We start from the raw sequence: 26,049 nt of genomic DNA, 5'->3' as shown, positions 1-26,049 counted from the left end.
CGGATATCGGGGCGACAATTTAGCGACCAACAAAAAGGATATTTTATTATTATATTACCAACAAAGAACATGTTATAAGGTCATGAGATTATTCTCTCAGTCATTACTATGAATGTTGATAATCAATAAATGATCAGTTGAATAAAATATTTATTGGAAACATGCACACAACAGTTGTGCCACTTTTATCCCTTTATCCAAAGTGCTGGGGAGCCTGCCTTTACGAAGCAACTAAAACCTACAAGCCGTGACGACAGTGGTGATCAATTCTGTTCTTGTAGCAGTACACTTCACTGACTAAACTAAACAATGACAAATGGATTTCCAGCCGTGAAAATCCCTCATGGTTGCTTTATGCTCGATTTGTTTGTGATGCTCAATTTAAGCTAGTAAAATAGTCCTTGGGACGGACTGGAATGAGTCGGGTAACCGGTAGCCGTGCAATAAAATGATTATCATGATTTGCTTGTTCCCCATTACGCCACGTGCAACGACGCTGCAACATTACAAAAATCGAACTATTTTTCCTTTCGGAGGCAGTCTTTGCACCCTGAAAATAGGCGTGGCTTTTGCTTTTAGAGCGCATGGCATGTGATCGGCCCCAATATTACATTACATGTCATTTAGCTGAGGCTTGTATCGAAAGCGATTTACAATCATTCACCGCAGACACAGCTACAGGAGCACTTCAGGGTTAAGCATCTTGCTCAAGGACACATCGACTAAGCGCTAGCAGAGGGCATCGAACTGCTGATCTCACAACTTGACTAAATGCAAGAAGAGAAAAAACATTTTAAATATACATGACAAAGAATACAGATAACATTTAGAATTGTTGATGGTTTACAGACTTCAGAGCAGCTAAAATTATATCTGGGATGGTGGCCAGCTGCTTTAATCAAACATCAAAGGGATCTGAATGTGCCAATATGGATAACGAAAGATCAACAATTAGTATCGGCGACAGGATGAGGGATCTGTAAGTTATATTTGCTTTACTTTTTCTTTCATGCTCATATGATTTGTTGTCACGACGGGATTAGGGTGGACCCAAATGCACGACTCAGGAGACAGATAATAATAAAGATTCTTTACGTCAAGATCGGAACAGACAGAATAATCAAACTATGGAACGCTCGAGGACTTGGTCGGAAAAAACACAAGACAATCTGGCAGAGGACAAGTGGAAGTGAGGGAGCTAAATAGTGAGGGACTAATGAGGGGATGGGCTGCAGGTGAGAAGGGCGTGAGGACCAGGTGAAGGTAATGAGGGACTAACGAGGGAGTGATCAGAGGCAGGTGAGGGGAGTTGGACTGACGAGATGGGAAGCAGGATCTAGAATGATATGATAGTTAGTGACAGGATGAAAACAACTAATACAAAAAGGAAGGTGTGGCGCTAAACCGTTACATTTGTGATTCGTGACCGATGCCTGATACGATCCGAACAGTTTGGTGGACACATTCTTTCGTATGGTGATTGGCTGATCAGGCTGATCTTACTATCAGATCCATCTGGCAGCATATGCATGCATGTCATGCAAAGACTGTCATCCATTTCCTGAGCAGCAGCCCAGATAAAATGTATCTTCACTAATGTGGAAACAACATATTTACTGTAAATTCATTTTGCAGCTCAGTGGAGATACAGTCCACCTGGACTCTAGGACCACAGGTACCCAGGGCTTCACATCTGGATTACATTTCAAATTATTTTTCAGGGCCCCGCTCAAATCATTCGGAGTGAAGCCTGGGCAGAATGATCAGACAACACAGATGCCCGTATCCATGGTAACTCACTCCTGCGTGCGCGTGGCGAGAACGGAGAGGGATGGAGAGACGCTGCCATCGGAGAAGAGTTGACTGAGCCGCGAGTAAAAGGGTCTGAAAAGTCGCCATGTCCAGCAAATCCATGTCTCTTCATTGCACATTACTAATTCTACTTCCCCGGAGTCTTTTTGCCTCCTCGCCTCTCAGGTTTCCATGGATCGTGGCTGTGTCTGGAACCGGTCCTTCCTTCTGGACTTTGCCCCTTGGCCCTGCCTCATGGGCCCGGCCTCCTGTCCTGCATCCTGCCATGGCCCTGCTGATGCCCTCCTCCCTCTCTCCTTCTGTTTACATGGATCGTAGTTACCTGGATCGTGGTCCATGACTACTACTCACCATGTTGTAACTCTGTAAACGCCTATTTAGTCTGTCCACCCGGGGAGAGCGATCCTCGGTGGCTCTCCTGAAGGTTTCTTCCCTTTTTTCCACATGGAGGTTTTTTGGGGAGTTTTTCCTGAGGTCCTGGGACAGAGATGTTGTATGTGTACAGATTGTAAAGCACTCTGAGGCAAATTTCTAATTTGTAATTCTGGGCTAGATGAAAAAAGGTGAATTGAATAAAATGAAATTGTCCTTGGGTATGGAGGCTCATCCACGGTGGGCGTGGGTCACCCAGTGGTCCACCAATGCCCGTCCATGCTGCCGGAAACGTTAACAACTAACGTTTAGTATCAGGGTAACGATGATTAGCACACTCGTCAAGCTGGTAGATATATATATATATATATTAGGGCTGTCAATCGATTAAAAAAAATTAACTAATTAATCGCACATGTTGAAATTGCGATTAATTAATCGCGATTAAAAGTTAAAAGTTAAAAGTTCATTCTTTTTAAAGACAAAACTTCACACAGAGCTGTGTTTTCAAAGAGGCTCCTACATATACAGTGCCAGCGAGGTATTTAATATCGTGGATGATAAATTGTTTCTTCAGTGAAACATCAGATTAGTAAAACAAAAAGAAGTATATTGAGACCCCATTGGTCCTGTCATCTTTAACATTGAACACAGCAGAACCAGTGGCCTTGGTAACTGACTGACATTCACATATGTCACGTTAACCCTCTGGAGGCTGGGCTCATTTTATACATTTTACAAAAAAAATTAAATTCACCGTTTAACCCTTGTGTTGCCTTCGGGTCATTTTGACCCGAATCAATATTACACCCTCCTGCCGCCTTCGGGTTAATTTGACCTCATTCAATGTTTAATGTCTGTGTTCTTTCGGTAGTCAACAAACAAACATAAAGTGCCTCACACTTAAACTTGGAAAACAATATTAATTCTAATAATTTTCTGGAGGTTTTAAATGCTGGCGTCAAATTGAACCCAAAGGGTAAAATATGTTAGTAAATATAAAGGTAACAGGAGGGTGAAACATTGAATCGGGTCAAAATGACCCAAAGGCGGGGGGGAGGGTTAAATATTTAATCGGGTCATAATGACCCGAAGGCAACACAAGGGTTAAAAGTGTTTCCCTTCTTTTTAAAGACAAAACTTCACACAGAGCTGTGTTTTCAAAGAGGCTCCTACATATAAAGTGCCAGCGAGGTATTTAATATCGTGGATGATAAATTGTTTCTTCAGTGAAACATCAGATTAGTAAAAAAAAAGAAGTATATTGAGACCCCATTGGTCCCGTCATCTTTAACATTGAACAGCAGCAGAACCAGTGGCCTTGATAACTGACTGACATTCAAATATGTCCTGTTCACCCTCTGGAGGCTGGGGGCATTTTATACATTTTACAACAAAAAAAAAATTCACCGTTTAAAGTCTTTTGCATGTGACACACCCCCACGTGTTATACATCAAACATTCCAGAACAATCTCAGCTCTGAAATGAGCCTCATTGTCCTCGCGCCGTGTTCTCTGGTTCTCTGACTGACAGGCTGCTAATGAGCCTTACCTGTGAGGTGGGAGGTCCTTTGTGATTTACTGAGTGTTCATTGGTTTTTTCCCCCCCGAAATGTTGACAGACAAACGGATTGACCAATCACGTTGAAGGTTTCGTGTGTCGCGTTCTTTCCGCGCCGCGTCACCCGACACGTCGCCCTCCGTTCCTCTGTGTATCAGAGGGGGAGACGGGAGGAAGGAGGAGCAGGAGGAAACCCGACTGATTCATCCACGAGTTTAAACTGTTTTCTGCTCCTTATTTTCGCGGAGAAATTATTGTTTTAAAAACGGAAACAGTGTCAAACCGTACTGCCGCGGTTAAAAAAAAAAAAAAAACTTGCGTTAATTGCGTTAAAATATTTTAGTGCGTTAACGCGGCCAAATTAATCGCATAGATTAACGCGTTAACGCTGACAGCCCTAATATATATATAACCAACAAGGTGTCTCTGTATCTATCACCAAAACCCCTTCGATCTGTCACATCACCCCTGTTCTACAACAACTCCACTGGCTTCCCATCAAACACCGCATTGACTTTAAGATCCTGCTCCATGCATTCAAGGCCATCCACAACCTCGCCCCTCCATACCTGTCTCACCTCCTCCAAATCAACATCCCCACCCGGTCCCTCAGGTCTGCCTCCTCCATCAACCTGACTGTCCCCCCAGCTCGTTTGTCCACCATGGGGTCACGAGCCTTCAGCCGCTCTGCCCCGCCTCGCCTATGGAACTCTCTCCCCTGACATCAGAAACATTGACTCTATCACTTTATTCAAAACTCACCTCAAAACTCACCTTTTCAGGCAGGCCTATGGCTGACCTGTTCCCCTCTTGGTTGCTCTGCTGCAGACTGTTCTGCTTTTTAACTGTTTTGCTTTTTAACTGTTCTGCTTTTTAATTGTGTCCATTTTTAAATATGTTGTACGGCGACCTTGAGTGCCTTGAAAGGCGCCTTATAAAATTAATGTATTATTATTATTATATGTAGAAGGATGGTTTCATGGATCTCTTTACCTCCGCCCTCACATTATCGTTTTCGATAAATATGATGCCGAATTGTAAACTTAGTTGCTGTATTGTTGATCGTGTGGAATATTATGTTTGGATCATTTAGAGATAGGAGCAACTCAATGTTACTCACCTGTAAACTATTAACTTGTGTTGTTTTTGTTTATGAACTGAGCAGGTTGCCTTCATCGCTTCTCGGCTTTACACCACCTGTATCTCTCCACCTGTATTTGCTGCTGTAAAGCTAACGTGTAACATATGCACATCCTAAAAGAGACACTGAATAATTCATCAGACTAAATTTTGTGAATGTAAGATTGGGCGCATTTTAGGCGGTACCTCTCACTGATGCAGTGCCTTGGGCTTTGTTTAAGTGTAAATTCGTATCTACTTTGTAAAAATAATTTTTTAAATAATTTAGCTGAAGGCCAAGAAGCAACAAGAACCACGTTAAGTGACATTTGTATTCTGATTTATTTACTTACGATGTATCTGTTCTGCTCCATATGCGCGTAAATTCGTTGAAAAAGCTTTTATCAAGGGAAAATATGTTTGGGATTTTATAAGCTTGAAATGATTAATTGAGAATCCATTCTCAAGATTTGGTACAAATCGTTCCAGACAACTTTCAAACCCGGTCAGCACTTTGTGGAACTCTATTCGTAAGTCAGTGGAAATATTCATTACTTAAATCAATGTTTTCTCCAAAATGTGCATAAGCAATAATAAAAAGTAAAGGTTAGCACCAGTAAACAATTGATTTAAAGGATGGAATCTATACCTCCTCACTGAAGTGAAAACCCAGAATATAAAGTCAGAGTTCTGCACCACAACAGTAACAAAAGATTTGCCTCCGTGTTCAGGAAGCACATTTAATAACTTCCAAAACCAATTATGCACAACCCTTTAGAGAGTGTGTATGTGTGTGTTGCCATTGTGTATGTACTACTTAATAATTCAGCATTAATGATTTACTTTGTCAGAAGATTAAGACGGATCCCAGAGGAGGAAGCTTCAAGCTCGACCCTCAATGCTGTGAAAAGCTTCCACTTAAGTATTGACTAGATTGACTCTTACGCAGGCAGTTAAGAACAATTGATTTTCAGATTTAATTTCAAGCTCATTATTTTTCTCCTAATTCAATTTGAATGTCTCTGGGAATACTGCAGCCTTATTTGAAATGACTATTTACAGTCTTGTCACGCTACAAGTTAACTTTGTCTCACTGCAGCAAACAATCTACGATAGTAACAGATAAAGTAAAAGTAAAGGCATTTACGCTCAAGGCGTGGCCTTACGAAGGGGCGTTCAAATTTAATTAACTGTGAAGAAGCAAGAAGACAACGAACCTAACAAGCAAAATGCAATAAACCGACACTGACTTATATCTCATATTCATGAACTACTGTTGTCTTTGAACAAGCCCTGTACAAATTGAGTATAACATGTATTATAGAGAAACAATGGTTGAATATTCTCTAACCAATTTAATTTAGCTGCAAAATATCTACTTCAATATAGATTTTTTTATATCTACATCTACGAAAGCATCTAAAAACTAACTGGCCTCCTTCGTATAATCTCGAGACATGTAAATAGTCTTTTCACAAGTGAGCAAGTTGTGACATTTACGTCTGAAAAGCTCTGATCGCGCACACCAAGTTACAAAAATACAGATGTTGCATCATTTCCTGCCTGCAGGCCTCGCGCCGTCTTCACTTGCGGCGAGTATGAACTAAGCTTTGGTCTCCAGCCCTGAACCCTTCGTTAGCTACTGTAGAAGAACGAGATCCATCACCTTTTCAGCATCTTGGGATTGACTTGTTAACAAAGTACCGGTTTCTCGTGACATCTCAGATTTCTAATATCACTCGGACACCCTAAAGGCCGACACCGGCAAGTGAGGCTCGGTAACATAGGAACTACATACAGAACCATTGGTTAATAACTACTATATCTAGCGCGTTAATACATTTGTATATCAAAGTTCACCGAAGTTAAAATTGACAGGAAAACATTGTGCAGATTTAACAGGCGTCTGTCCATTAAAATGTACCAGGCAATCTCAATGTATTCCATGAAACAATGAGGCTGGCATTATTATATTATTATTATTATCATTATTAATATTATTATTAATATTATTATATTCTATTTATTTTCCTTATTGCCAACAAATCCAATAAAAAGGCCAAAACCAACAATGTGTGGGTGGGTCCAGTCACCACTCAATACTCTCTGTCTTCCCTAAACTGCTTGGATTTAAACAAAATAATGACATAAAAGTCAATATACGGTTTCATGGGGAGATATCCTCAGGGTAATACAGGCTTTTTTTTATGGTTCACTGAATGAGTAATATATCTGATGAAAATGAGATCATGGCTTTATTGAACTCAGCGCTGCTCTCCTTCACTGCAGGATACACGAGAGTGGAAAGTAAATTGTGTGAAAGAATGAAAAAAAAGTTGGCAAATACATGGATTTTAAGAACCAGCCCTCTGTCCCTGTCCCTCTTTTTACCGGCAAAGAACAGTAGTGTATAAACCGTCAGGGAGCGGCTTCTCATTTTTAGCTGGTACCGACCGTCACTTTCGTCCGTTATGACGATGGGAACGTGTCGGCTGTTGCTGGTTAATGCTAACTTCCATGATTACCTTGATAGCAGGTACGATTTAATGAGTTTGTTGTCTGGTGTCTAAAGTCAGCCAAAGGTTTACTTCACGTTGTTACACCGGTGTGCAATTGACTGTCGGATCTCTAGCTGATCACATCAGGTCAATTTCAGTCTAATTCTCCAAGTGCAATGTTCATTTACAGGATATCAAATCAATAAGTCAGACCAAACAAACTTCATGGAGTTGAATTTCTTAATATTAGGATTTTTTCCCCCAAGTACATTATAATTGGACATATGGTTTTTATCACATTTATCATAGAAGACATACATTCCTTAAATGTAAAAAAAGTCAACAAGTCACTATTTGATTTAGTTATCCTCGAGTCTGTAATGCAGTGGGACACACATGATCAGTATTACAGGGGTGAGGGAGGCCAATTTAAATTTGTAAAAGACTATTATTGCTGCTGCTAAACAAAAATCCCCCAATAGCATTAAACTTGACTTTATCTTGACTTTAAGCAGTCAGAGTGGGGGATTAGCTCGGATTATAGCGCAAATATCCCCAGATATTGCATTTCAAATGGTTAATGGAAACGCAACTGCTGGCATTGGCTCCTAATGTTCTTGACAACTGTTTTGAAGGAAGGAAATAACAGAAGCAACAGGCAAACCAGCTTTGTGTATTTTAACATTTTAGAAGTGCATAGGATTCATGCCCACGTGAAGAGTGGTTAAAAACATCACTGATACATATTTAGGAAAGTAACTGACAAATATATAGGATAGTAAACGGTATAGGGAAGTAACTGGTTAATATTCAGAGAAGTAACTGAATATTATTTAGAAAAATAAATAATAAAGTATACAAATAGTTAGATAACAGAATCTGGTGTGGTGTTTGGTCACCTTGTAATTTTTTTTTATTTTTTTAATGAGTTTGGTTGTACTTAAAAAAAGATTGTTGATATATATATATATATATGTGCTATATTGGCCATCTTCGAATTTAATCTTTTACAAGAAAGAGTCAGAAAACCAAAGTAGTTATTGATTTTTAAATTTTGTTTACATTGCTGCTTATTAACCGGTAATAACATCGCCATCTACACTGGAAACAAATGTAAATGTGTCGATAACTAATCGACATTTGAAGTTCTTACATATCAAAGCTTCTCTTGTTATTGGCTGAGCATCTGGATTGACCCGATCAATGCCGTGGCCAAGTGTTGTTGACAGTTATTGACCATAGAGAGGTGCTCGGAGAGGTGAGGCGCAGCTCTGATCAATCGGAGGGAAGTGATAGGCTCTTTGGCCTCTTCCAGTACCGACCCCATACTGGGTCTCTCCTCTGAAGCCCATGTTGGGACTTCGATCCCCTCCAGGGAAGAATAGAGGAGGCAAAAGTTTGAGTTTCCCCCTCCTGTCTGCCTCCTGTTAGTGACTTCACATTAAAAGTTACTCATGTAGAAACGACAGAGAATCAATGCAGCTATTCAGACGGCAGAGCTCATTGTGCTCGATTGCAGACAAAGAAAGTAAATTTCCCTTTTAATTCACTTCATAATACTTTTTAGAATTTTAGGCTTCGAACCAAACAAAACCACTTTGAAATGAATGGAGCTCTGACAGATGACATTTCTATATTAAAGGTGGAGACCAAAGCTTTAGGACGGACTGTATTTGTACAGCGCTTCTCCCGTCTTCTGACTACTCAAAGCGCTTCAGCACTACCTGTCATCATTCAGCCATATTCATACACCGATGGCAGAGTTACACCTGCCCTCCAAAACTCTAAGTAACATTCATACACTGTAGGCACAGCTACTGGAGCAATTTGGGGTGAAATGTTAACATGGACTAACTGAGCCGGGAATCGAACCACCTATCCTCCCCCAGAAAAGCTACCTAGTACTAAAATAAATGTCCATGCGAGAAAATCTGCAATAAGTAAATAGCTGAAATCTATCTCTTTAATGTAAACCTGAAACGTTTAAATGGAGCAGTTTTTATGATTTTTAGGATATGGTTTTACAATATTGACTGTAGTTTATGGTTCTCCAATATGACATTACATTACATGTCATTTAGCTGACGCTTTTATCCAAAGCGACTTACAATCATGTTACATTCATACACTGTAGACACAGCTACAGGGAGCAACTTGGGGTTAAGTGTCTTGCTCAAGGACACATCGACTAGGGCGAAATCGAACCTCCAACCCCCTGATTCAAAGACGGACCTGCTAACCACTGACCCAGTCGCCAACCAATACAAACCCAAAGAGATAAAGACATTCACAACAGCGTTTGATACTCGTTTACTATCTAACAATTTGAAGATCGCCATCCAGTCAAACAGCTTGTTATGGTAATCAGCCCTTTGACTGGAGGCTTCCAGACCTAGTGGGTATGAGTCAACAGGCCCAAAATAATAAGCCAGATAAGGCTTGATTGAAGTCATTCCCTGGTATAACAAAGGCGGTGTTCCCACTTACACATCATAGCGAAGGTTCTGCTTCTCCTCAAAGAAGAAATCAAGGACAAACTTCCTCACGAAGTCGGGGTTCAGCGTGTTATCGATCACTTCTGTCCGACCGAACTGGTGGAAAGAGAAGAGAGAAGAGAGGAGGAGAAAGTCAACATCATATCGATCAATCTGTACATTAAGTGAGAGGGGACATTAAACACAGCAGGTGGGTAACTCCCACTGGTTTGGTGCTTCTTCTGTAGCTTTTTAAGTTCTCAAAAGACAGACAAACAGAACATGTCTGAGAGAATGTGACTGAAAAGAAGTCTAAACATGATTAAGTTTTTTGCTCAAACTTACTTGGATAGAAATGACCAAGTCACATTAATCTTCTTTTCTTTTTTTTACTCTAAATGTCAATGACTTGGTTTTCTCTGGTTTTGAAAGCTCGATACATTTTATGAAATGCAGGGTGAGCAGTAACCTGTAACACTGTGATGAATACATGAACCACCCTCACATCGTGGACTCTCCTGGTGATCGCTGTGCAATTACACACTCATACTGTGGTAATAAATCAAGAGATAAGTAGTCATTTTCCCTATTGACTTCTATACAACCAGAGGAGGCCCACCTGCTTGTCAGGAGAGAGAATGCAATATTTAAGACAACACTATTTTACACTATGATGGTTAAACTGTGTATTTAAGCCACGGTTCACGTGACTTCCTGGTCATTTATTTATCCTAAATGCTCCTACGCTGCTGATTTAAGGCACCTTTTTGGCAGATATAAGACTTCAGGTGAGCGATGTGACTCTCAAGACAATCCCATCAAGCTCTCTGGTAGGTGACAGTGATGAGCTATCGATTTGACAGGTTCCTATAACCCCCCCATAGCCTCCTCTGGTCCTGCCCCCCTCTGTCATCTTCTCCATCATCAGGTTTTAGTCTCTAAGGGTTCCCTTCGATCAGAGGTCCTAACGTCAGCGGCTACTGAAGCCGTCAGAGGTATGAGTTTAGATTGTACCAGTACAGTTATTAGAAATATGTTTTCCCAGGAATATAAAATAAATATTAAGAGAATTGTGTGAATTATGAGCTGTTGTCACAAGCTCGAAGCATCTTATAATACATATCTGAAACAACTGACAAGATTAGTTTGAATCCATAAAAATAAAAATGTTCTTTGTCATTTGACATTGTGTGCCTTTAGAATAATAAAAACGCAGTAAGAATGACGAACGAAATAAAAGGACAACATTTAGATGGTTTACAGACTTCAGAGTGGGTGAAATTATTTTTAGGACGGTGACAAAAAAGAAGAAAAGTCTGGATCCTTGTAGACCAGTTGCTATAATAAAACAACAAAGGGCTCACTATCTGTTAATATGGATTATCTGTGATCGGCTATTACCGGTAATATCGGCGGCAAAAAAGATGTGAACGGAGATCTCTAAAAGTTGTATTTGCTCCGACTGATCGGATCTGTGATCCATGATTCATAATGGTCTGAGTGAACGAGGCAAGGCAGCTGTGAATTATACAGATTCAAATGATCACATCTGTGTTTGCAATCCATCCCACAGTGTGTGGTCATTACCTGATCGGCTTTACGGAATGCTAGCCAATCAGCAGAGACTATCAGGCATGACGGTGATGCTGGAGGCTCTGAAACAGACCGTGCCTTTTCTTTCTACTGCCGATGTTTTATGTTTTTACTAACCCTGTCTTATGTTCCCTGTCTGGGTTATGTGTGTGGTTATTGGGTTTAGGCAACAAAGGCACTTTTATGAAAGTTAGGATTAGGATAAAATTAATCTTCAATTAAATGTTATCAACGCAAACGAGTCGACTCATTCAGACTTCTTCTGCATTAGACCATGACCCAAGTTCTTCGCATTTCCAAACTTGCCAGGTCCTTTTTTTCAAAACATTGTATAATTATGTTGATAAAAGCCATAATTCAACCAACATTAAGTTTTTAGTTTCAAAATCTGTTTACCTTTTGCTTAGTAGTTGTGTATGAACAGAATCATTTCTAAGAGACATGGTTGTTTTTTACAAAACAAATGATCAATTAAGTCTGTCATTTGTGAGGGTTGACTCATGGGAGTTCTAGATGTGTGCGGTCCATAGATCTTGTCTTACATGAAATATTAAATATTCATTTGGCAGAGGTCGTTACTGTCGCTTTCAAAAGGTTACAACATGGGAAATACTCGTTTCTCCTTCAGCGTGAGGGACAGATAAATCCCATTTGTAAGCGTATTGCTCGAGGAGCATTTTAAAGTCAACTATTATCCAGGTAAATATCTCCAATATCATAAAGCTATCCATCGAACGTAAAGTGGAAAGAGGAGCACACAGCCATATACCACACTGCACAGACCCAGAGAAACAGCATCCTCCCTGTACAGTGGAGCGGTTCTGGATCGAGGCGGAGCGGGCGGTTTCAGTCGTGAGAAACTCAAAGACTTCCTGCCACTGCTGACAGCTGCCAAGACGGCCATGCAGCGGTCACACCTGCAGCACGACAGAGCCCTTTGTTTCCCATTCCCTTGGTAACTGTAACTCACAATGGGGGGGGTGGGATGGGGGGGACCACTTGGCTCACTGTTGCATCACACTGCAAGCTTATTCTGCCTGCTGCCAGTAAATAAATAAAAAGCAGCAATACCTGCAAAGAGTTTTTTTGTTTTTTAAAGGGTTCTAAAAAGCTGTCACTATTTTTGTTTTTGTTTCTTTGAGACAAAGAGAAAACAATCCGAGAACGGGGAAATCACAAGGGACAAAAAATGAAATCCACAAGCAAAAAATGCATGATATTGGTGTGAGGCAATAAAAGCATTTCTGTTTTATCAAGGAGAAAATGGTGAACCTGTAAGGGTTATAGGTACTGGAACCCAAAAGCACGACAAACACCGGAATGCAGGAGGAGGCAGTTTACTGTGTGTTTCAGGCAGGGTCAAAACCAGGTAGTCAGTCCAACAGGGCAACAAATCCAAAAAGGGGCAGGCAAAATCTTGAGTCGGATAAACAGGCAAACAGGGTCGTAACAGGCAGATCAGGAAGAAACTCTAATAACGCTGGAAGGTTTGGCGGTGACACACAAGACAATCTGGCAGAGGACAAGTGGAAGTGAGGGAGCTAAATAGTGAGGGACTAATGAGGGGATGGGCTGCAGGTGAGAAGGGCGTGAGGACCAGGTGAAGGGAATGAGGGACTAATGAGGGGATGGGCTGCAGGTGAGAAGGGCGTGAGGACCAGGTGCAGGGAATGAGGGACAATCAGGTGAGGCTGACAGGATCTGGAATGACCGGAGAGTTAATGAAACATGTAAGCAGGATGAATTTAACTAGGAAGGTGGGGAATTCGTGACGGAACCAATTTCAACTGGTGCAAGGAAGAATGCATATAGTACATACTCCTGTATATACAGCACCTACCTACATGTGTGTGTGTGTATGGTGGGGGGGGGGGAGGGGTGCTGTTGGAAAATGCATGAAGATTGTGTTAATTTTGGTGTAAGAATAACATCACCGTGTCCTGCGCTATTTCTTTTGGCCTCTTTTGAAACATAGAAACATATTAAGATGCATCATCCATGCCAGCTCGCTGGTAAAACAACTCATTGTCATGATCCCAGTGTCGTCGTTGGAGTTTGTCTCCTGTATTGGTTTGACAGTCCTCTCCTCTTGTCTCGTTTTGTTTTACTTCCTGCCTTAGGGATTGAATGCTGAGCTTTTTGGAACCAGAATTTGTTATTAAAGCTCATCTTGATTTAAATGCATCCCGTCTGTCTGGCGTCGGGCGTCTGGGTCCTATCTGAACTTCGCCTTGACAACCACTTAAATATCTACTTAAAGTGCTTCCTCGGAGTTCACAAACACGAAGCAAACAAAACTTCTCCTGTGCTCTGAAAGTTCAAGCAGAAGGCAGCTGTAGTACATTGTTATTAAATGGAAAAACACTGTTATTTTCTTACTATTTGTTTCATATTCATTCGAGGAAGGTTAAAGTCTCCTCATCGGCAGAGTGTTTTCATCTGTTGCTATTTTTCCTGCAACTTTGTGACAATGCATCCCTGAATGGATCAAGGCCAATATTGATGTTATTGATAACACCTGTGTTTACCCTGCATTGACATGTCAGAATGGCTACTGTGAGGAGGACCTATTAGTAACAACAAGTACATCTCAGCTTGGTTTGCTTATAGACTTTAGCTGCAGCTAGCCAGCAACGTGACCACAAACTGTGTGTATGTGTGTGTGTGTGTGTGCTCCACAAAGTAGACAACGTTGAGGGTTGTGGTTATAGAACTGGGGTTTTAATATGGTAGCCCTAGTTCTAACTCAGACAGGGGCCCGCCCTCTACTAGGCTCTATGGGTACGGTGGGTCAAGCCCAGACTGGATATCAGAAGTTGCCGTGGTCATTGTGACGTCACTGTGTGTGGACCGATGTTTAGAGGCCTCAAGTTTGCCGATTTTACCGTCTCTATCTTTGATTTTTTTGCAACCGATGAAGGAACGTGACATTATTAATCGCAGTAGCCCCCGCCCTAACGCATACCCTGCTTTATGGTTTCTTTGACTCTAACCATGATTTACTAAATTAACATCACGTCTCTCAAAACAAACCCACGAACACCCACACGTGTTACGAGACTCTAGCGAGACAAGATTTCACTACACAAACAAGAAGTGTATCTCAGTAAAGCAATATCAAAGCTTCTTCAATTCTTAAAATAGTTCAACCGTGACCTATATAACGACAGTTATGGCCAAATCCGTTAATCCCGACAGCCCTAATTGAAATATTAACAGTTTAAATATACAAAATATATATATAGAAAAGATTGAAATTTGCTTTTTGTGTATCGATACAATATTGCGAAGCAATAAATCGCTATACCATGCTGTATCGATTTTTTCCCCTCACCCCTCGTACTAATCCTTGTGTGTGTCTTTTAACACATTTGTCACATTTGTATTTCTCAGATGACTTTTTCCCTTTTTTGTGTGCGTATCGCCGCGGGCTCGCTCACTTGATTTAAATTGCCCCTTGAGGGCTGAATAAAGTATGTTGAATCAAATATGAATGTAAGTACCTGGATCACACGATGAGCAACGAACACCACACTGCTGCAATGTAATGAACAAAAAGTAATGAGTGCTGGTGGACGTTTCCCTCTTGTCCTCGAACGCTGCAGAGTTGCATCACGTTCAATCAAAAGCATGACGCAACAATGTAGAGGACCCTTTCTTGCTGTGGCTGATGAGTAAAGCGGGGGGGTTGCGGCGCACGACAGTCAATTAAATGCTGGATGTGTGTGTGTGTGTGTGTGTGTGCACGCCTCCCAGCAACACGGTAGCGCCATGGCAACGGGGGCAGCCTTCCTCTCCATTTGAGCCTGCAGCATCTGTAATGAAGTGTCTCCAAAGTCAAGGGGATAGTAGACGGACAGAATGAGGACAGAGAGACGGACAAGGAGGAGAGGGAGTTTTAGTTTGTCCCAACGAGTCAGGCATCCAGAAACGAACTTAACACTCCTGGTAGGACTCCTCATCGTCACTGTACCATGTTGCAATCTGCAATTGTATAATGAGGACGAACCAACTGTCTAATACAAACTGCAATGATGTGAAACTACAATCAGAGAAAGATCGGTAGCTTCCATCGCTCTATTTTATTTCCTGATAATCAGTGGATATGCACAAAACACAAACCACCTCTACAGGGTAAAAATATTAAAAGGCTACAAAGTGTATTATCTCTTAACATGAAGAGATGGCCAGTGAACATCAACACAGCAAAAAGATACTGACTGATCCTGATTTTTTAGAGGGAGAAAAGTTTTAAATGGCCTAAGTTTTGGACAAATTATTTCTAAAATGAAAAAAGAAGTGCTATATTCAGTTTTTGGGATAACAAGCCCAACGCTAACAAAAACGAGAGGTAAAGAAGACGATTTGTTTCATGAAATGGAATATGTGTTGTCACACACACACACTGAGACAAGAAGTATCTTTTAATTAGCTGTTTTAGACAGCTTTTCCTTTTGTTTGGTCTTAGTCTTGGTTTTTTGGCAGAGAAGTACTTTAAAAAAAATTCGATCCGCGTTAGTGTGAGAATTAGATTTCTGCTAATTGCATCAAAAAGTGCCTCGAGCCAAATCTGGCCATGTGTTCATGCGGCCCACGCGCGACAAGCTGTCAACAATATGCGTGACACGGGGAGGACGGCGGCTTCCTTTTCCCTCGTTGGCGAGCAGCGATACGCTAACGTCCGCGGAGACGGTAAGAGGAGGAAGTGGGCCGCTGAATGGCACCTGGAACCTTCTGGAAGATCTCCAACTGCGGCTGCACGCCAAACTGGCAAACCCAGGCCCGAAGACGACTGTGCTCTTCAATCAGCTCGGATTTCTAAAAATAAAAAGGCACTGGAAAATACATAGGCTACACTACTGTAATCGACAGCTAAACGCCCCGGAAATTCGACTGCAAGAGGAGAAAAGAGATCTGGCCCGCTGCTGAGATGGGAAGGTGGCGAGGGGAAAAAAAGTTGTGGATGCTCTCAGATAAACGTTGATCTTTTCACAGGAGTGAGAGGCGTTTTATGATATTTTCCAACTGCGATGTCTCTGCTTGACAGTTTATCCTGCACAGTTTCTAAATCTGTGAAAGGATTACTGCTCTATCGCTCCAAGCAACCTCAAATCTTTCCCAGTGACTCGCTCTGTAGTTATCAAAAAGAAGATGTCCTGTCTCTACGGGCACAACAGAAACTTCTTTCAGTCAATCAGTCAACCTGAAAATAGTTAACCCCGAGAACCAGTCCAAAAGAGTGATAAGGAGTAAAACCTGGAACTGGAACTAAAAGATCAGCACAAATTAGGTATAATGAAGGATGATTAATGGGTTCTTATAGTTTATCATGTGTTATAGAATTGTATTCAATATCATCTTGAGCAGAGATAAGCACTCAGAGGAAATCAGGTTCTCTAAATCATCACTTGTTCATCTTGAAACAGAAAATAAACTTTGGTCATATTTGACAAAAATGTCATGTTGTTTCAAAAGCAGCACTTTTCTTTTAATATATATTTTTTACATTTTAGGAAAGCTAAACAGAAAGATTAACAGTCGAAAAACTCAACAGTCACGATCATTTTCGGTGATGACTATGGAAGTGTGATTTCTGTCTGAACTTGTTGTCTTTTTAGTCATATTAACTGGAGCAGTGATGGCAAACGACAGAGTACACTCATCAACATCGGAAAAGGAAGCGTGGGGCATTATATTTCATTTGTGGAGACAATAGGCGCCACGGGGCGATCACCTAGTTGGACCTGTCGGGCCGAGATGGAAGCTAAGTGAACCCGGCGAAGACAGACGACTACGCCACTACCCCGCCTGCTCCTGGCTGACGTGCTGTCGCGGGAAAATTCCGGCTAACACAGCAACGGGTTACTTATGATGTAAAGAAGACGCATGTGTTTCACATATGTTATGGGGCTGTTTTTTTGGTAGATTTTTGGACTGCTCTGCTGCATCTCTACCTGCTCCGCGTCTCACTTTCACACTTTGCCGGTCAGATGATCATATACACCTGCAAACTGATCCATAGTTTTCCATGGGCACATTGACCGCCGCTTTACAGTGTGTGTGTGTGTGTGTGTGTGTGTGTGTGTGTGTGTGTATGCCGCTCTGCTGAAAGCCTCCTCCCCCTGTGAGACTGATTGAGGCTCACTGAGATCTGTGTATGTGTTTGGTTCCCCGCTGAGGTGACACTGATTTTCTCCGATAGCACAAATGACTGCAAGACATGAGGCCGAGGCAGAGAGGACAGGTTTTCTTTATGCTCGTACAGCCTTAGTGGTGTTGGCCGACCTCTCGAAGCGTTTCGCATGCTTTTTCCAATTTATGAATTCCTATCTCCGGCTTCGGAGGCTTCACAGAGGGGCTTAGATTTTATTACATTCTGTTTGCTATAAAACTCTGATCAGCAGGACCGTCACAGGATATTACGCTTCACGCCTGCTTAAAGACACTTTTAGTTGTGGCCTTAGTGGAGGAAAGCATGGGCCATTCTATTTTTAGCTCTAATGGGCTGAGAATGACTAAATGATTTTTTCTGTTGAAAAGATAACTCAGACTTTTGTTAACTTTGAGGCACTGCTGGACTTTCAATGTCATTCAAAAATACTTATTAAGACATAGATGGTCCTCACTTTAGATGAGGTCACACAAAATACTGAACTAACGACTTGTAAGTACCTGATTTAATGATGAATTGCAGTATTAAGCCTGTCTATAAAGCACATGTTAATCATCTATATGTCCTTAATAATGGGTGTATATATATATATATATATATATATATATTACTTAATTTACAAATGGGGAATACATCATTTATAAAGTATGTAAACCCACTCATGAAAAGCATGAATCAAGAATAAAACATTTATAACTGTGGTTATGAATTGCATCCTAATGAGTGATAGTGTTGGAAAAATGCTTTTTAAATGATAAATTAAGTGTTTACTCATCCTTAACTAATGCTAAATAGCGTGAATTTGTTATAAAGTGTGACCTAGAATTCTTCAACTTCAGATTCTAACCATCACCAGGGTGGAGTTTGTCTTCATAGACATCTGGTAAATGCAGCATTCTGCTAGTTAAAACAATATTTAACAGCAGCTGATTGTAGACTGTAAGCTTGAAATTATTTAAATTGAAGATCTGACTGAATAACGAAGTGTCTTTAAACTATAAGATCTGCAGTATAATCGTACATTTTGCACCAGGCAGGTAGAAGAAATGAAATGAAATGTAATGTAAATCTGTCAGGAACCTGGAGTTTGTGTGTCTTGTGTTCTGTTTTATTTTGAAGTCCCCGTCTCTGGTGTCCCTGCACTTCCTGTCCCTGTGATTGTCTGCCCTGTCCCTGATTGTTTCCACCTGTGTCTAATCACTTGCACCTTCCCCGTCTATTTAAACCCTGTTTGTCTCATTCCTCAGTGTTGGTTCGTTTAGATCCCTGGTGATCACGCGGTGGAGACCTGTTATTTTGTATGATTTCTCTAGTTAAGAAGATTGAAGTTTCTCTGCAACGTTGTCGGCCTTTGGGTCGTGTCTCTCGGTGGCTACACATGAGACAAAATCAAAGTGATAAAAGAACCAGGCCGGTAGAGTCACTCAGAATTGTAAGCCGCCCTCCACATGTTTAAACTTGGTGGTATTATCAAAAATGTTCTCGGACATAACCGATTTCTGACCTGCCAGTATTGCCCATTCCGATTGTCTTTCTAGTAACGACAATTGACCGCTAACATCGTTAGTCAAAGCCAATTCGGACCAGAACATTGTGCGCTTTTAAAAGAATGGACCACTGACGTACGAAGAAAGAAAAAGCATTGCTATCGTTTACAGGTCTTAGAAAGAAACTTCTCAGATTCAACTATTAGTGAACTCTAATACTTTAGTAACATAACGTTTCTAGTAAAGGCTATCAAAGTATTTCTCTCATTTCCAGAAGGCTGTCAGGACCCTTTTTCTTTTTGTCAGTTGCCAGCTGATCTTTACTCAAAGCACACACTTTGTAATCAGCCCAGTTATCCCTGTAATCTTTATACACTGACAAATGAATCCACGAATTCTGCATTTGAAAGCAATACTAAATGTTTCATATGCACTGCAGGATTTAAGAGACATCCCACTCACCTCTCTCCACTCCTTGGTCCCCAGGCCTTGCAAGTACAACACCACCACTGAGAAGATAAAGCAAAGAATCGGTTTAGCGACACACTTTTTAAATCTCAAGGCACCGTGAAGGCAGGTAATCACAGCTGCAGCACAGCTACTGAATTCTGGTTGGAAGAATTTAAATTTAAAGCAAAGTTGGTCTGTTGTGTCCTTATAGCTCCCCATAATGCATTGTGTTCAGCAGCCTGCAGTGCAGTCAACATTCCACAGATTTATCGCGTGACTGTTGGTCTCAGCTCAAGTCAATCATGAGAGGAGATCAGAATGTTATGTACTTTACAGAATCTGTCAGTAATTATTAGTTTTTTAAATGAGACATTTATTATAAAAGGTTTTTGATGTAATATCACAATCTTAAACAATACAAATGTATAACCACATAAGTCACCTCTCCTCTTTACTTCCTCCTCCTTTCCTCTTCGATCAACTCCTTCACCTCCCCACGCCACTCCTCTCTGCTTCACTTCCCCTCTTCTACCCATTAATTTCTTCTTCTCTCTCCTCTTTTCCTCTTACCTCCTTCTCTCCTCTCCCCTTTTCTGTCTTCCGAACTCCACTCTATTCCCCATTCCTCCCTTCCCTTCCCCTCCCTTCCCCATGGTAATGGCAATCCGCATAGAAAGGCGCATCATGTTTCTGCTCCTCGCGATGACCCCACCACCGCTGAATCCCGTACATACAAAAGAAATAAAAAGCAATGGAGGAAAGAGGGGAAAACAGGGTCACGCTGAAATAATAAATAGCGAAATGGAGAGGAGGCCAAGAGTTTAGGGACGGTTGACTAACTGATTCCATTTGGTAGAATGACAGAAAGTGAAGCAGAGAGTGAGGCTGAGAGTGTGTGTGTGTGTTAAGTGTTGTTTAGTGTATGGTGTGAACAAGCAGCCATTATGACCATATATCTATATATATTTATTTTATTATATATATATATTTATACACATACATACATATATATATACATATGTCTTTATATATATATATCTATGTATGTGTATATACATACATATATACACATACATACATATATACACATACATAGATATGTATACATACATATCCACATTTATATACAAATATGTATATACATATATACTAGGGCTGTGAAACGATTACAAATTTTAATCGGGTTAATCACAGGTTTTTGTGGATTAATCATGATTAATCACATATTACCGATATTCTCGGTATATTTTGTGAGAACATAGAGATTTATGACAAAAGACGGATATATACATTTATACATTCTTCTATACAATGGTGCTGCAACTCAGCAGTTATTTAGCAGTTTTCTTCCATATGGAACATTAATACATCTTCATCCTAAACAGAATGTTTAACCCTCCTGTTGCCTTTGGGGTCAATTTGACCCCATTCAATGTTTAATGTCGGTGTTCTTTGGGGTCAATTTGACCCCAGGCTGTTTTTCACTGTCAAACATATCAGAAATATCAACTTTTTTATTTATTTAAAGGGCTATTTAGGTAGTCAACAAACAAACATAAAGTACCTCACACTTAAACTTGGGAAACAATATTAATTCTAATAATTTTCTGGAGGTTTTAATTGATGGGGTCAAATTGACCCCGAGGGTAAAATATGTTAGTAAATGTAAAGGTAACAGGGTTAGGGTTAAACAGAGCATTTTTCTCTTGTTTGTCAACCATTAACTCCACCATGATACAATCTAAAGGTGGACAGATTGACAAGTGACTTTTCTTTTGCTCGGTCCCGATGCGCGCGCACGGAGCTTTGTGGCGCGCCAGACGGAGATCGATAAGTGTTAACGCAAGCGTAGAGACAGAGATGACATGCTGCTGTGGAGATGCGATCAGCAACAGGCGTTTAGTTTAATAAAAGAACAAAGACGTGCTATAGAGAACATGTCAGGGGCGGGCCAATCTTTTAATGTCATGCGATCTACCGACACTACGCCGCGATCGACTGGCAGGTCGCGATCGACGTGTTGAGACCCTGATCTACAGGAAGTAAAAGTCGTAACAAGGTTTCCGTAGGTGAACCTGCGGAAGGATCATTACCGATGAACAGACCGTCTGCATGAGAGCGGACAGAGTTCAGATTGAAGTGGTGGATTGGAAGCTCATTTTGCAAGTGACTTTTTTTTCGTCCCAACGACCAACAAGACGGATTGGAAGCTCATTCTGCGCATGCGTTAAATGCATTTAAAAAAAATAACTAGTTAAACCTGTAATTGGATTAACTGAGTTAACGCGTTATTTTTCACAGCACTAATATATACATATACAGATGTATATACATACATATACATAATTTATATATATATCTACATTTCTACATATTTTTCACTTGACGGTGACCAGCCCTCCTAATCATTTACGGTGTGTGTGATGCATGTTGTCAGTGAACGTTACATGTCGCCACGAGGGTCTCATCAGAAGTGACTTCAGCCCCTTCCTGATAGTTACGGCTGCTCAGACACACTTGTCCATATCTTCACCAAGGAAAAGTAATGCCGTGCTATTCATGGCTATCCTACAAAACCGTTGACTTTCACCCTGGAGACAAATATCCAAGTTGCCTCTGACCTAAAGTAGTTTATTTAGAAAAGACTGTCTGCATGAAACGAGAGGAAATTGACACAAAAACTGAGACGTAACTTTTCGTAAGATATTCGTATGATATTATTATTGAACACGACAATACACTCATCGGGTGAGACGTACAACTGATTCGTTGTGCTAACCTCAGCATATGTTCATAACAGCGTTAAAGCAGACTAAATGCTGCTATATGGGGGAATCACTGGAGGGACTCCTTTCCCATTGCTAGTAGACGAGGATGAGTTTTTGTTTCTCCTGTGTCAAGTTCAACGCCACGATAACGCCATAACACAGGGTTCGTAAAAAGCAGGAAGCAGCATGCAGGCTGGTGAAAGAAGGTGGTCACTATTTTGTTGTTTTTTAATCTCTTTCACATGGTCTCTCCTTCAAACTAGTTGCTGATTAATTTTGACTGAGGGCTGCTTGACAAAGGGTGAAAATGTGTGTGCGATCAGTGATGTATTGACATTCCATTCTCCAAAACGCTTATCCTATTTAGGGTCGCAGGGTTGCTGGAGCCACTCCACTTTGAGTGAAGGCGGGGTTCACACTGGACAGGTCACCAATTTATCACAGGGCACACAGGTTGTCGACAGACAACCACTCACACTCTGGAGACCTATGGGCAATTAACCTAAGCTGCATGTCTTTGGACTGTGGGAGGAAGCCGGAGAACCCGGAGGGAACCCACGGTGCCACGGGGAGAACGTGCAATTTCCACACATAAGTACTGCCCGGGATCGGGTATCGAACCCGGAGCCCTCTTGCTGTGAGCTGACACCACCGTGCAGCCCAACATCACATTATTTTTGACCAAATGCCTGAATATTGTGATGATATTGCAGGGATGCTGTTCACGAAATGTGAACAGAAGATTTTTTTTAAATAAATAATCATCAGTTGTGTGAATATGATGTCAAAGTGTGTCAAGGCTAATAGTAGCTCAGCTAGAACGGCCTAGTAAGTTCAGAACATTGCCTTTAAGACCAGGAGAAGACAACACTTATGTCACAGTACAATATCCAGAATCTGAGACGATATCTAGTCTCATATCACAATATTGATATAATATGGATATATTCACCAGCCCTACTGGATGAATGCCCATTGTATCCCTTACCACTGACGACAAGAGCCAGGTGTCAGTGGGTTTTTTTGCATTTACATTTTTATTTTATGTCTAAGCAATATTCCAGCCAGTTATGTCCTCCTGTGAACAAATAGGTATGTTTGGTTACTTGGGGTGGATAATTGTACTTGTAAATATGCAAATGAGATGACAGGATACCCTAGACATGCCTTTTCTATTCTGCTTCTCTTTTTCGTTACATGCAGTTACTTTTAAACTGTCCATTTAAAGTCAGAACGGTCAGTTAATTTGGCTTGACAAGGAGAAGGCCACAGGTGCCTGCAGTGAAAGAGATAAATGTAATTTTATTTTAAGACCGTAAAAAAAATAATCTTACAGCATGTATTTTATTATGGAAACTGGGAAACACGGAGGAGCTTTCTGAAAAGAGTCTACATTTCTGTACTAAACTTCAAAGAAGCAATGAATGGTGGTTTGGGGTCTATTTTTTTTGTGAAAGCAAATATTTGTGAGATGGATCATCAATCTGAGGAGAACCCCGTCACACTGGGCTTTGCCTGGTCAGTGCTGCCCACCCAAAGGATGTGAGCAGATTCAATTCAATTCAGTTTATTTGTATAGCCCAATTTCACAAATTACAAATTTGTCTCGGAGTGCTTTACAATCTGTACACATAGACATCCCAAACCTCACATCGGACCGGAAAAACTCCCAAATAACCCTTCAGGAAAAAAGGAAGAAACCTGGAGGAGAGCAACAGAGGAGGATCCTCCAGGATGGACAGATGCAATAGATGTAATGTGTAAAGGACAGAAGGACAGATTAGTTAAAATACATTCAATGAATAGTAATAGTTCATAGTAGGCATATTCCACGATGGAGACCTCCACGATCCATCAGGCAGAGGCGCGTGGGAGGAGGAGGTGGGCGGAGTCTCAACAGGACAGTGGCAGGAATTCACGACCCAGACCTCAATGATCCATCAGGCAGATGGGATCTATGTATGTCTCATAGGGTCCGATGACCCCATGAGACGTGAAGTCAAAAGGACTCCGGGAGAAAGCAGAGTTAGTAAGTGATTGAGAGATGAAAATTCATCCTGGAGAGAGAAAGAGGAGATAGGTACTCAGTGCATCCTAACGTGGCGTCCCCGGCAGCTATATATAGCAGTAACCAGGTGAACCTGATTCAGCCCTAACTATAACTCTGTCAAGAGGAAAGTCTTAAGTCTACTCTTACGAGGTGACTGTGTCTGCCTCCCGGACTGAAATTGGAAGCTGGTTCCATAAAAGAGGAGCTTGATAACTAAAGGCTCTGGCTCCCATTCTACTTTTTAAGACTACAAGGAACTACAAGTAGTCGCATTTAGTGAGCGTAGCTCTAGTGTGGCAATAATTTCCTAGCTCCTTAAGATATGATGGTGCATCACCAATCAAGGCTTTGTACATTAAGAGAAGAATTTCAAAAGTGATTCTTGATTTTACTGGGAGCCAGTGCAGAGCAGCTAGTGCAGGAGTGATGTGATCTCTTTTTTTTTAGTGAGAACACGAGCTGCAGCATTCTGGATCAACTGGAGGGACCTAAGAGACTTATTAGAGCAGCCTGATAATAAGGAGTTGCAGTAATCCAGTCTCGAAGTAACGAACGCGTGAACCAATTTTTCTGCATCTTTTTGAGACAAGATGATATCTGGCATCAAAAGCCTAATCTCACGGGCATTTACCACCGAGATGAAGGGCATGAAGATGAAGCCGACTGCACTCTGCAGACTGTAAACACAAGTCGTCCCACACTCGGAGGAGGAACAGTCCAATGAGAAGCGTTCCGCAGAGAAAGTTGTTGCGCGGCCTACTTGGAAAGGAACACTGCCCATGAGTCTCGTCCTCCTTCAATTATCAAACCTCAAACTCAATTTATCGGTTTATTAGAATCCTGGACTATATTTAATAAGAACCCGGCACAGTGCTGAGCTCATAATAAATTGCAGCTGATATATGAAGTGGGGGAACATTTGTTTGTAACCTCTTTTGAAATAAATAACAAGTATATGGACTTCCAATGAAAGGCTGCCATTGAAACTCTCAGAGAGAAAGCAATAAAATCACTTCACTGCCATTATTCAGTCATCATGTGAGCCGCTTCCGGTTTGGGAGGGGTTGTTATTTTGACCTAACCGTGATGTCATCTTGTGATTTTTATCTCCTGGAAGCCCTTTCTGACCAAAATTCTGTGAAACTTCAACGAAACTGCGGAGAGGAGAGGTTGTCAGAAGAGTTTAATATGGATATATACGTAAAGTCTACATTTTATTTCCAACATTGGTAACACTCATGGCAACTAGTAAAGATGTGGGATATATTGATTCCATTGTTTGACATTTTTTGTTAAATAAATTATCAAACAAATTAGCGTTTCTTTTCCTATAATTTGTGGTATTTTAACTATTTTATACAGCAGAAAAGACATATCTCAGTTATCCCTTCCTCTAGCCTTGGTTGTGCTGTTTCCAGAGATATACTGTATATATTTCAGTGAAAATAAAGGCCACAGAGAGCACACCATAAAAAAAGCAGAAACTCCTTGTGGTTCATAGGGTAAATAACAAAACATTACACAGAAAACAAAATGTCAATTAAGTCCCTCAGTCAACCTGCATAGAATCAATACAGAATGGGACCATTTATTGCCTCTGAAGCGAGTCAGGTGCCCACAGGCGTGGGTCTACCTGGTGAGTGCTGCGTGACATTATCAGTACGTATCGACCCCGTCCTGTTGTGTGGGCGTC

General features: G+C 41.1%; 1 protein-coding gene across 4 annotated transcripts in view; it reads right to left on the bottom strand.

Moving 5' to 3' along the window:
* Positions 1-26,049, bottom strand: part of LOC130208980 (copine-9-like) — a 154,047-nt gene that overhangs the window by 102,300 nt on the left and 25,698 nt on the right. For all 4 annotated transcript variants that reach the window (XM_056438456.1, XM_056438454.1, XM_056438453.1 and 1 more), the window contains exons 3-4: positions 19,551-19,597; positions 9,850-9,953 (exon numbers count right to left, since the gene is read on the bottom strand). In XM_056438456.1, coding sequence (XP_056294431.1) covers positions 9,850-9,953; positions 19,551-19,597 — 151 coding nt within the window. The remainder of the gene's footprint in view (positions 1-9,849; positions 9,954-19,550; positions 19,598-26,049) is intronic.

Source organism: Pseudoliparis swirei, chromosome 18, assembly GCF_029220125.1.
Source record: "Pseudoliparis swirei isolate HS2019 ecotype Mariana Trench chromosome 18, NWPU_hadal_v1, whole genome shotgun sequence".
Lineage (NCBI taxonomy): Eukaryota > Metazoa > Chordata > Actinopteri > Perciformes > Liparidae > Pseudoliparis > Pseudoliparis swirei.
The sequence above is the reverse complement of the archived record's forward strand: the minus strand, read 5'-3'. Positions and strand labels throughout refer to the sequence as shown.